The 13,728-nt window shown below is 36.2% G+C and overlaps 1 protein-coding gene across 2 annotated transcripts in view; it reads left to right on the top strand.

Moving 5' to 3' along the window:
* Positions 1-13,728, top strand: part of unc5ca (unc-5 netrin receptor Ca) — a 200,196-nt gene that overhangs the window by 121,852 nt on the left and 64,616 nt on the right. For both annotated transcript variants that reach the window (XM_055198321.2, XM_055198322.2), the window contains exon 5: positions 12,264-12,444. In XM_055198321.2, coding sequence (XP_055054296.2) covers positions 12,264-12,444 — 181 coding nt within the window. The remainder of the gene's footprint in view (positions 1-12,263; positions 12,445-13,728) is intronic.

Raw genomic sequence — 13,728 nt, 5'->3', positions numbered from 1 at the left:
AGTTTCGTTGCAAAATGAGATAACCACCGTTTTTTTAATTGTTCAGAAATCTCGTTTTTTGGTTGTGCATTCCAATTAATTTCAATGCAACTGCAGTTGGTTTGTTTTGATTTAAACCTTCATAACTTAAAAATTACAGCTAAGTAGCACCATAAAACAAAATAATAACATGATAACATAATAATAAACATGTTTTGACAAAAATGATAAAAAATGGATTTATCTCGTTTTGCAACGAAACTCTTCACTTGTAAACACTAAAGAGGTATTTTCGCATACATCATACCTGACCTTTCGACGTGATTACGTAATATGTAAGGTCAGGCTCGTTTTATTGTTTAATATATTATATAATAATATAAGAGAATAGCGAAGTTCACACCACAACTATAACGATAAAGATACAATGAACGATATCGTTGGGATCACTTTCTGGGCGATTTTTTTCCCACCTGATGAACAATAAATCATTGACAGCGAATCAAATCTATTTGACAGTGAAGAAGCTCATTGCTGGGATCTATAACATAAAATTACCTCAGGTATCCAGCTACGTAATGCCTTTTCCTTCCTACATTGCCTACGCCAAAAGGTAAGATATTAGATTACACAAACTATTAGATTCACTGTACGCAAAGATTAGATTTGTACGCAAATGCAGCGTCTTAAAGACATCTGCTGGTTAGCCCCTGTGTAAATGCAACAAGAACAGCATATTTATATATGAAGAGTTTGGTTCCAAAACGCAATAAATCCATTTTGACAAATTTCGGTAAAAACGTGTTTTCTATACCAAGAAAGTGACAAGATGAAAACCACTATTTTCTGTTACAAACTTTCACATAGCATCTTTAGGATATAAAAACATAAAAAATTCAAATCCATAATTTGATTTTCAAAGATTTATTATAAAAACTGATAATTTTTTCACAAAATGCAATAAATCCATGACAAGTTTTTTTTCAAAATGCTATAAATCTATTCAATCAATGTATAAATGTGCATTCATCTTTGCCATTTTATATTCATTTGACTAGTGGTATACACTGATTAAAAAAATAAACATTAATGGCATTAATGAAAACACTTACTTTGTCATATTAAAAACACTGTCATTGCTGCGGTTATACTTGACGTCGTCGCTTAACTATTTTGACAGCGATCAGCTGGAAAATGTTTAGGTCCTGCCCGATTTTCATTGACTTTGAGTAAAATAATGGAAAGTTTTTCATAAGATCCACTGGGGTCAATGTGTTAGCATGACAGAAACTTGATGCTGTCGGGAGAACAAACAGTCGTCTACCGAGTGCCTCTCGTGTAAATTATTAGATGTTGATGGCTTACATTTCTTTCCCGTCACAGAAAACCATCACAGGTTTATCAATGCCATTAAAGTATTATTTTGTTTTTGTTTGTTTGTTGATCACGAAGTACAAAGTAGATGAGGAAAACTAGAATTCCATGTCCTCAACGTGCCACCATTGTTTGTTTACATTGCGTGAATGGTGCGCTGTAATTTGTGGAGCGGATTTATTGCATTTTGTAGAAAAGGAGGACTGGCGTTTATGGCGTTTTGGAGAAAAGATGACAGAATAACACAGCTGAAAATTACTTTTAAATACTGACCTGATATAATACTGATTTTGGCAGTAACTCATTCTTTTCAAAAATGGCGTTTATCACGTTTTGGAATCAAACTCTTCATATTTAGTTGCATGTAAACAATTGCAAAAGTTTTTATTACAAGAAATATCCAATATTAGTTAATTCCATTCAAGGCAAGTAATTTGCGCGAGTGCCGCGCACGTGAGCGAATTAGCATTAATTTATTGCGATCTTCCGGTGATGTCTAATGTAATATAGTTATAATGTGAACGGCCCTTTAGATCAGTGGTTTTCAAACGGGGGGCCCCAGTTTTATGACATTTTAAAAAATACATTAATTTATCATGAATTCTGTGTAATTAAACCTAAAAACTAATAAGCCAACTAACCAACAGCACTACTAGGTATAATTTTATATGTTTTGTTTAATTAAAATATTAAATCTTAAAACTATATTTGTCATAAATTTTCTTTTGGGGGCGCGAAAAAATGCACTGTACACAAGGGGGGCCGCACGCTGAAAAAGTTTGGGAACCACTGCTTTAGATCTTCTAGTTTATAGTAAAACAAACAAATAAATCTGCATGCTGTAGTGTGACGCCAATGCAACAAAATCCAGCCATTGTGGTCGTGAAAAGTAAATAAAATTATTTGTCAATTATTAAAGGTCCCGTTCTTTCTTTGTTTTTGAAACGTTGATAGTGTTTACAGTGCGCAATATAACATGTGTTCATGTTTAACGTGTAAAAATTGACTTATCTTTATAGCGCTGTTTTCACTGTCCTCAAAACAGGCTGATGTCTTCCTTGTTCTATGAAGTCCCTCCTTCAGAAATACGTATCAAGTTCTGATTGTGTAGTTTGTTTAATATGTTGTGATTCGATAGCAGCTTACCTTAGCTGGTGACTGACGTATTTCTTTGGGCGGAGTTTAGTCAAAAACTGTTCTAGTGACCAGGGCCGCATTAACACTGTAAGGGGCCCCTGGGCTTTATCATTTTGTGTGGCCCTTTATCCACCAGAATTGCAGCCTACATTCACACAATCTTTATAATCACTAAGTGCAAGTTGTCAGACTTTTATTTTGCTGGAATAAATGGAATTACAAAATATTAAAACCATATCAGAATGCCCGCAATATACACAAATATCACTGCATAACATATGCACATAGTCCTAGGTGACCCGAATAGTCTAAGATTCGATGCTTTGACAGGAGAAGCCTGATTCGACTACTGCACAGTCAATTGTCGCAGATGTGTTATAAAATTGAGGATCATTTAATTTTGGCTGTATAAGAGTGCACAGTATCTGATTTCACATTTAACCGCTTTCTCCCAATATAAAAAATATACATCCTATTATAATAATACTAAGTAAATAATATAGTAGCTTTTAATAAATATTTTTAAAGTCTGCTAATAGCCTAAATCCCGTGACAGGGCTAGACGTCCATATCCAGAAACCATTGCAAAGTCTCTTTGTTTCTGCAATTAAAAAGACAAAACAGGTAATTCTATACTTTCGTTATTTTAAAATTCATTTTAATATTTCCTTGTTTTTATTTAATTTATAGATTATTTAGTGTTATCTGATTAAACTATTTGTGGGTTTTATTCCCCTGCGCATTTAGGCATTTTGCACCCATGTTCTGCACCTATTGATTCTGACTTTATTTTGTTTTTATTTTTTATTAATTATAAAGGTTAATTCTGATCTAATTTAAGTTCTGTAAGTTTTGGATTGCTTTTCGTTGGGTCGATGTTGCGCGGTTGCATGCTGTCACATTCAACTTAGCCGAACGTGCTAGGTGCTCTGCGTGATCATATTTAGGCATTCATCAAACGTAACATCAAAAAACTGATTTTTTTGACAAGTATAAGTTTTAAAATGTATTTAAAAAGGTTGCTTAACTTGTCAAAAGTTGAGCTACAAAACAGGTAAGCCGTTTTTGTGAATACAGAGATGATCAAAGTGAAAGTAAGCAATCAGATATTTCTGTGCAAAATAATAAAGCATAGTGTCTATAAAATCCTTAATTTCAGTGTTTTTTGGTTATAAATGAAACGTTTAAGTAATTGTATATAAAGCTTGTTTTTTATAATTTACAGTAACAAATTATATGTAATTTCTCGTCTTTTATTTCCTTGCCACGCTAAATCTCAAAATGAAACGATCGCTGAACTTAGCCGTGGCTTCCGAGGCAGAATCTAATTTGTTATTTATTAGATTTAGTTATCAAAAATGTTTTGTGTAATATCTTTGTGTGCTGTTCTGTACATCTTGGCTTTAAAATGTTACGAGGAATCATTTAATGAATGTTTATATACACGTTGTCTTTCATATTAAGATAAAAACGCGTCCTCAGTTTAGTCTTTGTTCATCACTTGAAAGGCACTTTTGGTCACTTTATCAGAAAGCTGTCTGTGTTGCCTTCAGAAATGCAATAATGGATATTTCAGACAGAAATTTTAAAAAGCGCACTAATGATTGCAGGGTAGCCTAGTAAGTAAGAGATTTTCTGCGCAGGAACTGCATTCACGCACGGACATTCAAAGCAAAGCGATTAAGCATAATTTTAAAGGGAGTATCAACTTTTTATAAAATGCGGCAGTTATTTTTTTCCGGCAACTCGGGGCCCTTCCCAGCCCGAGGCCCTGGGCTTAAGCCCAGGTAAGCCCATGCATTAATGCGGCCCTGCTAGTGACGTCATTAAAGCAGGAAGTAGAGGGCTGTAGTCCAAACCGGCCGTTCGCTGTAGGCTTTGAAATGCGAATTCTGTTAAAGTAAATATATCGCCTGGCAGTGGACTTTGAGCTTCATCATTTTACAGGTATTATTTATGCTATTATAGCAACATTAGACACTAACTAGGGTTTAAAAAATGGGATCAGAAAGAAAGTGACCTTTAAACAACTAACTTTTCTTGAACTATTAGGCCTGACTTAAGCTGTGCCTAGCTTGACGCGCACCTCTCTAAAAATGTGCGTCAATTCGTAGACCGCAAGTGCTGTAATTGGTCTGCTAGAACCCCTCAGGAAAAAAATTAGCGTCACATTTCCTCAATCACTTTTCCACTTGCGATGTAAAACCAAAAATGGACGATATATAACTACTCAAGCTGCAACTATGTCTATTTATCTCCATCATTGCTGATGCTTTTCCAACAACGCATGCAAGAAGATTTTGGCTTTATATGCTACACCAATAACATGCCTATTAGCGATCTGCATAACTGCTTGTCTATGTGAACAATGCAAACTAATGTGTAGCCTATGGCGTTGAGATTACAGCATAGGTCTGATGCAGAAGTATAAATCAGCCTGAAGACAATATATTCATTTTCAGTAAACTACAGGATTTTGCCTAGCTAGACGGTTTACTGGAGTTTTAACTAAAGTACCTTTTCATCAAAACAGCCCCAACATTGTCTAAAGTTCAGGTGTGTGATATTAGCGCAGTGGGAGTGCACACGTTCATCATTATCATGACGGCTGCATACGCCGCATACAGTAATTCACCATAGACCACTTAACACAGATGTAGAGTACTTCAGTACAGAACTCACCCCCCCTTCGGTGATGGTTATATATTACAGCCGACAGCGTCGTTTACCCTACTGAGGGTCCCTTGATTGTGACTCTTGCTCGAATCCATCGCGTGCAATCTGCTGAGCCAAAGCTCATAAGAGGACGCAGGTTTTCTGTCGGAAAATATGTGGGTTTAAAACGGTTTAGAAGTCTTCGAAATTGGCTGTTATTGTGTTCCCAGGTCACCCACCTGGAGTTCTGGGAAGAACAAGTCGAGATATATTTAAATGAGTTTCTCGTATGATTGCTTGTGGTAAGTGTGAGACGTATTTGACTACCAACCTCTCCATCTGAGTGGCATACTTTAACACATTTGACGCACATGTTTGTTCGTTTCTCAAACTTCAATAATCCAAAATTCTTCTTGATGTGAAAAGTGTTTATTTTTCAAAATCAAATATCTGTCACATACACGTAAATACAAACATATATTCTACCACAAGAGAAAGCAATTATCTGAGAGATATTTAAATATTTCAGAAAACTTCCTGATTGTTTTTCTTTGATGGTGTCTCTGCGTTTGTGTGAGTTTGCCCGGTGGGCATAAAAACTTTGTTTTGCTAGTAAACACCAACAGAAAGAGCAGGTGCGTGAAGAGCCGTTCTCAACCTCTTTCATCCTGATCCGCAGACACATTTCCACCGAGAGAAATCAGCCCGACCAGAAGCGTCTGTGATTGGTCAGAATCTGAGCTTCACAGAGCAGCAGACATTAGAGATAAGGCTGAACTGTCAGTCACGCTCGAACCCGGGCAGAAAGTCCATTAAAACAGTTTACACTAGCGTGAGATGTGTTTGCATTATACAGTCAACGTTTAAACACATCAACTCTTTCTTTATTAAAGAATAAAGTCAGCAAAACTAGATTTTCTTTAGAAAATATGATGCTTGCCTGTGCAAATGTCGTCAGTAGATTATAGGGTGGTTGCTAGGGTAGGGCTATAGTTGCTATGTTGTTTTTTTTTTTTTTTTTTGGGGGGGGGGGGAGGGGGTTGTGGATGCAAAAGCAGCCCATTCTTATCATTTGCATATAAATTGTGCAATACATACTCCAAATTCCAATTTTGCATGCATATGATACACCAGCGCTTCCCTTTCACTTAATACAGCACATCTTTTTGTGTCGTTTTATCTATTGGATATTTCTTTTTTCTGTATTTTTTACCATTGTTGCTTGGGTTTGGGGTTAGAACAACTTTTTGTTACAAAAAAATGACATCCTAACCCAAACCCCAATTCTATGCCCAACTTAGAAGCTACCATGGTTTAAAAATAGCCAAAAAGTTGAGAAACCTATATATTAAGTTACATCTTAAAGCAAATCCCAAATTTAACCCCAAACCCAAGTGACAATGGTTTACAAAACAGAAAAAATTGTGAAACAAATACATAAAATGACACAAAAAGATGTGCCCTATTAAAGGAATAGTCTACTCATTTTCAATATTAAAATATGTTATTACCTTAACTAAGAATTGTTGATACATCCCTCTATCATCTGTGTGCGTGTACGTAAGCGCTGGAGCACGCTGCGACGCTTCGATAGCATTTAGCTTAGCCCCATTCATTCAATGGTACCATTTAGAGATAAAGTTAGAAGTGACCAAACACATCAACGTTTTTCCTATTTAAGACGAGTAGTTATACGAGCAAGTTTGGTGGTACAAAATAAAACGTAGCGCTTTTCTAAGCGGATTTAAAAGAGGAACTATATTTTATGGCGTAATAGCACTTTTGGGAGTACTTTGACTCGGCGCAGTAACACCCTCCCTCTCCCATTATGAGAGGGAGAAGGGGAGCGGACTTTTCAGGCGAGTCGAAGTAGAAAAGCGCTACGTTTTATTTTGTACCACCAAACTTGCTCGTATAACTACTCGTCTTAAATAGGAAAAACGTTGATGTGTTTGGTCACTTCTAACTTTATCTCTAAATGGTACCATTGAATGAATGGGGCTAAGCTAAATGCTATCGAAGCGTCGCAGCGCGCTCCAGCGCTTACGTGCATGCACACAGATGATAGAGGGATGTATCAACAATTCTTAGTTAAGGTAATAACATATTTTAATATTGAAAATGAGTAGACTATTCCTTTAAGTAAACAAGAAAGACTGGTGTATCATATGCATGCAAAATTGGAATTTGGTGTATATTTTGCACAAATTTTCACACTGCGCGCCATTTATACGCACTTCATGAGAATGGGTTGGCTAAGGTGTTGCTTAATCTCCTAAGTCAAAAAGCCCACACCTGTATAAAGTCTGTATAATTTTCTCCTATTGTGTGTTTGTCAATGTAATTTTTTCTGTTTTATCAATGTGTCAAAGTTGATCAACCTTTTGTGCTGTCACTGTGCTAAAAGGAGCACCTTCACTACGTCATCAACATATTTCTTCTTTCTACAAAACATATTTTTCTTTGAAATCATGTGAAACATACACGTACAGTACATGCCTTCATGTATAACATTTGCATAACTGTGTGCTGAGATTGAGTTGAGATCCATTTAAAACCAGTGTTGTAGTGTCATAAATAACACAGTGCTTTCTAATAAGCATGGTGAGACAACAGTAAGTGTGTAATGAGAGTTTGTGTTCATATTGAAGCTCTCGGAAATAACGGTAGCACAAAATACAGTCATTTTTTCGTTGACCGCTGGGCTTGTGTTATATGTAGATGTAATGAGATAAAATGCGTGTTTGTGTGTGCATTTGTATGTGCAATGATGTGTAATGTGGGTGCCACATTTGTCACAGCTGGAAAGTGTGAGCGCCTGATTGGTTGAATTCCCCTCCTGCTGAGCCAATGAGAGGTTGATATTTTTACTCTGTTCCCTTCAGACGAGCTCTTAGCGGTGCGTTGGTGCTCCGCTGTGACAGACGTGATCTCACACGTATGCATATCTCTTTCTACTGATTAACACATTCACCTCTCATCTGTGTTTCTGTGTGTGTGTGAAAATATGTTGAGCTCCGTTGACGTTTCAATATATATTCAGACACAATATTTTTACTTTTTGCATGTAAATGTAACATACCTTTAGGACAGATGTAAAAAAAGATGTAACAACCCACTGAAGTGCCTTGAAATATGGAGTGGTGTTCGCAGAGGTGGAAAAAGTACTAAAATATTTTACTCAAGTAAAAGTAAAGTTACTTTAATAATATTTTACTTAAGTAAAAGTAAAGTTACTTGTCTAAAAATCTACTCAAGTAAAAGTAAAAAGTAAGTCATTTTAACTTTACTCAGAGTAAAAGTTACTTTTTTTTACAGCGGGAAGAGGTGGAGGATTCTAGTATAGTTCAAAAACGACAAGGGAATATACATCTCAAACTAGTTGTTTTTAATTGTAGGAACATCTTTACAATTAAAGTGCAATAACAAAAAGTTAATAAAATAAAAAGCTTTTTTAAAGTAAGAAACATTTATGGAATTGTTTAATGATTTTTACATGTGAGTTATGCACTTTTGAAGGTGGTCAGCAGCTAGTAAATACAATCACTATAGTAAGGTTGTAATTGATGTGTTGCTGGTAACATTATTTTATTAAACTATATATCTAGTTAAAATGAGCATATAATGAGATGAGTGCCATGTCTATATACATTTGACACGTTTATTATCTTCTTACTTCCCTGACCTGGGGACCTGATGACCTTTCTTCTCTCTCTCTCTCTCTCTCTCTCTCTCTCTCTCGCGCTCTCTCTCTCTCTCTCTGCAATGTCTAATGACCTGCGCATTCTCGAGGACGTTTTGAAGTTGTGTTTGACTTGACGCGAAGCTGCTAGACCTCGGAAGATAATGCGCATGGTATTAAAAACGCGTCGTGCAATTTCGTACTTAAGAGCATGAATCCTACCTTACATAGAAATGAAACACTCGCTTCGCGTCAGTGGAAAGTGGTCGCTTAAATATAACCGGGGTTTCTTTCATAAGATTTGAACTGAGGCGGGTCTGCATTAGCGCGCGCCTGTCTCGTCCGTCTCCATGGTTCTTTTTGCGCGTTCCCCGGGCCCCGCCCATTTACATCCGTTTCGCGTCTTTATCACTTTGCTTTTTAAAATATTTTTTACTCAGTAACGGATATGATTTAAAATGTAGCGAAGTACAATACTTTAAATAAAACATACTTAAGTAAAAGTAAAAGTACAGATTTTAAAAACTACTCAAAAAAGTAAAAATACACAAAAAAACTACTCAATTACAGTAACGTGAGTAAATGTAATTCGTTACTTTCCACCTCTGGGTGTTCGATGCTTTGACATAATTTCTATTAAAACAGGAAGTTAGGGCAAGACATTGAGTGGCTCCTCCCCCTTTTAAAATAGCAAATAGTGTTTAGTTTACCTTACAGCCGAAGTGCAGATCCATTTTGGTGGAAGTGAGAGACTGTACATTTTGAATGCTTGCTATCTTATACAGTATCAATGTTTTTGTTTTAAGTATATTCATACTAAAAGCCAAAATATGCAATTTTTGATGACTTTAAATGATACTCAGAATGGACATTATATCGAAATAATAAATGTGTTGACCTAAATAAAAGAAACTTTCTTTATGTAACACTGCAGAGTTAAACTAAAGGCTGAAGACTGAACTGAGAATCCATATTGTCATCTATACACCAACATATCTGATATGATCTCCCATCAAACGTCTTTATCTCGGATCATATCACTGTGGCTCTCATTAAAGCGAGGGATTGCTAAAGGAATCAGATTTGAGGCCAGAGAAAAAATATTAAGGGTTATAGCACTGAAAGCCCAAGGCTATCTGCACCCCATACAGGTGCCCATCTAGACAGCATTTTAAGCATCATAAAGTCGCTCCTTGATGTGAAGGCTGAGCAGCAAATGTTTCCTCCAAGACATCTCATTTCACTGAAATTTGAAATTGGCATTGCACATATATATATTTTTACAAATAATGCAATTCAACAATGCACTGAGACAAATTGATATACATCCAAGATAGAGGATGAGTCCAGAAATATATTGTAATTCAGATAGCATACCTAATTCAATTCTGCAGATGTTTACATTTTTTATATATACTGCAAATATACAGATTTAAAAGAAAATTTCATGCACATGCTTGATAGGGCTATGATTATAAAAAAATGCAGTTCATAATGCTTATGTATTGTATACTTTATTGTATTTGCCTGTACTGCTCTGTATTTACTATAACAGCTTTGCTTAAACGGATTTGAGAAGCATGTTTGCATCTGCTTTGTACTTTTTTGGTTTATTAGACAATGAGAGATTTACATTTGCAACATGCTAGAAGTGTCAGAGTTGATTGTTCAGATTTGTGACCTATTTGGCTTTTTAATGTCGATTCATAAATTAATGCAAATGACACCAATGTTAAATGAGTAAATTAAAGATAAATGTGTTTTATGGGAGTGTGTTTGAACGCTATAAAACTAGTCATCCTTTTAAAGAGGAGGTTAGGCTTTGATGCAGATCTTTCCACCTGCCTTCAAGCAATAAAATTTAACCGGGGTCAACACAGTTGACCTTTTGCTAAGCTCCACCCTCCTGCTTGGATAGCTCAGAGAGGCTTCATGGAGCATCCCATAGAAGAGAATTAAAGATTTATGTGAACAGTATGAATTTTAGTTAACATTGCAAACCAACTTTTGTCATTTTAGCGAATAGTTAAATTATACAGAAATGTGATAGAAAAAGTGCAAACACAAAAAAATTCTGGATTATTTTCAACTCAGGGTTGGGTCAAAAAGGGACAAACCCAATCTGTTGTTTTGTAATTTAAATCTCTGGGGTTGCGTGCGGTGCGGGTGCCGCAAACTTTTTATTTTTCAATCACTCCGCAAAGAGACTTAGACTTACTTGCTGATTTTGGATATACAGATATTATTTATACATCATTTAACATCAGACCGGCTTAGACCAGCTTAAAAAGTGACCAAAACACAGTTACACCAGCTTAAAAAGTGAACAAAACATAGCTAGACCAGCTTAAAAAAACCAGCTTAGACCAGCTTAAAAAGTGACCAAAACACAGTTAGACCAGCTTAAAAATGAACAGATCACAGCGAGACTGCTTAAAAAGTGAACAAAACACAGCTAGACCAGCTTAAAAAGTGAACAAAACACAGCTAGACCAGCTTAAAAATTGACCAAAAACACAGTTAGACCATCTTAAAAAGTGACCAAAACACAGATAAACCGGCTTAAAAAGACAGGCTTCGACCAGCTTAAAAAGTGACCAAAACACAACCAGACCTGCTTAAAATGTGAACAAAACACAGCCAGACACGCTTAAAATGACAGGCTTAGACCAGCTTAAAAAGTGACCAAAACAAAGCCAGACCAGCTTAAAAAGTGAACAAAACACAGCTAGACCAGCTTAAAAATTGACCAAAAACACAGTTAGACCATCTTAAAAAGTGACCAAAACACAGATAAACCGGCTTAAAAAGACAGGCTTCGACCATCTTAAAAAGTGACCAAAACACAACCAGACCTGCTTAAAAAGTGACCAAAACACAGCTAGACCAGCATATTACACCGGCAAAACCAGCTAAAACCAAGCTGAGCGACCAGCTGAAACCAGCTCACCAGCTTCTGCTGGTTTTAGCTGGATTTTTCAGTAGCGTTTAACCCATTGTTGGGTCAAATATAAAAAAGTTTGGGGTTAATTTAACTAAACGCCTAACCCATAATTTTTTTAAAGTGTAGAGACTACAAATTTTAAAAGAGAAAAGTCTCAATTGATAACTATTACAACTATCATCTGTAGTATTGACTGTGGTAACTACATTGCTGTATTCAGTTATCACCTCCACTATAACCTGTAGACTTTAGAAATTATCTTATTCAATTGTTAAGATAAACCTTCTTTGACTACTTTCCCCTTTTGAATTTCTTAAGATATCCACAGGAATGCTTGTTATTTCTTTTTATTGTCCCCACATCATCTTAAAATCTTGGCTAGCTTTGAAGCTAATTAAAACATTATGCCTATTACAGTACGTATAAATGTGTATAAATGTTCTTCAAGATAATTAATGTTGTATATTTTCTTATGTTTGCATCTGTGTGCAGGTGGAATGGCTGAAAAACGAGGAGATTATCGATCCGGCAGATGATCGGAATTTCTACATCACCATCGATCATAATCTGATCATCAAACAGGCGCGGCTTTCCGACACGGCTAACTACACCTGTGTGGCTAAAAACATAGTTGCAAAGCGCCGCAGTACCATGGCTACAGTCATCGTCTATGGTGAGTGTTTACCGTCACTGTTTACAGCATTTTACAATTGCGGTTGTTTGCAAAAATTAGAAATGTTCGTGTGACCACGGCATAAATAATTTTATTTAACAGTAACGATATGTAGTATGATACGATATGTTGTTGTTTTCTAGTTTTCGTTTTTCAAACGTGTGCCGTCGACCTGTTGTATAAAAGCAATATCGCTCTCGGAGTTGTGCGATATAGCTCTATATCATCACGGCTGTGATTAGGCCAGAGGCACGTTTGAAAAACGAAAACTAGAAAACAACAACAGAGTTATTTTAAAAGCCTCTTTATTTGAGAACTACTTCTTCCGCCACGGACAGGGGGGGCCAGAATGACAGGTAACACTTTCGGCTGCTTAGAATCTCATATTAACTCAATGGACGGATTCGCCGTTTTTAAATATTACAATTTCTTGGTCACAAAGTGTAGTTTTAAGATTAGTTCAGTCGAGAATATATATGTATTATATTTAAATCTACAGTCGATTAGTAAAGATAGCACCTGTTTGAACGTTTGCTTAGTGAGATTCGGTATGTATGAGAACCAAAGCATGAGCGGACGTCAGTGTTCACTCGCCCCGCTGACCACCGCCCTCTCTGGGCTACATCTCTGACAGGGATTCCCTGGCTCTCATGTTGGCCTGATGATCAAAAATTAGATCAAATCAGCAGTATTTGGTGTCATGATGAAACTATTACTTGTTTTCTTATTCATATTTAGTGTCTTTTGTGTTGTTATTGTTTTGGCGCGAGGTAAAAGTTAATAAAACTATACTTCTATAATGTTACTATTGGTTTACCATTTCATCTTAACGTGATACGAGCACTCGGTTATTATTAGACTTCGTTTTTGTCAGTACTATATAAAACGTTTTTTTATAAGTGTCAGAGAGATGTTTTTGCATGCTGCTTATAAATATACCAGTGGCGATATCTCATAACATGTTTTAATAGTCACGTCGCGATTAAATAAATGATCAATGTCCACATTTAAAAGCTGCGGTGCTTACCTGCAGTTCCACTGTGTTTTCGCGTTCTGATAAGAGATATAGCTCCAGAAAAAAACGAGTGTTTATATTCCTCTTTCCAAGTGTTAATAATCCACACGATGTGACAAGACATTAATCCCATTAAGTTTAACGTAACATCCAAGAGCGCTGATCTTTGACGGAATAACTTCCGATTGGGGATTCACAGACTGATTTACGAGCTAGTAAACTAATGAGACACACTGAGAGTGTTTAAAAACAGGGCGTCTGTGTTTTTC

The sequence above is a fragment of the Misgurnus anguillicaudatus genome, chromosome 22 (assembly GCF_027580225.2).
Source record: "Misgurnus anguillicaudatus chromosome 22, ASM2758022v2, whole genome shotgun sequence".
Lineage (NCBI taxonomy): Eukaryota > Metazoa > Chordata > Actinopteri > Cypriniformes > Cobitidae > Misgurnus > Misgurnus anguillicaudatus.
The sequence above is the reverse complement of the archived record's forward strand: the minus strand, read 5'-3'. Positions and strand labels throughout refer to the sequence as shown.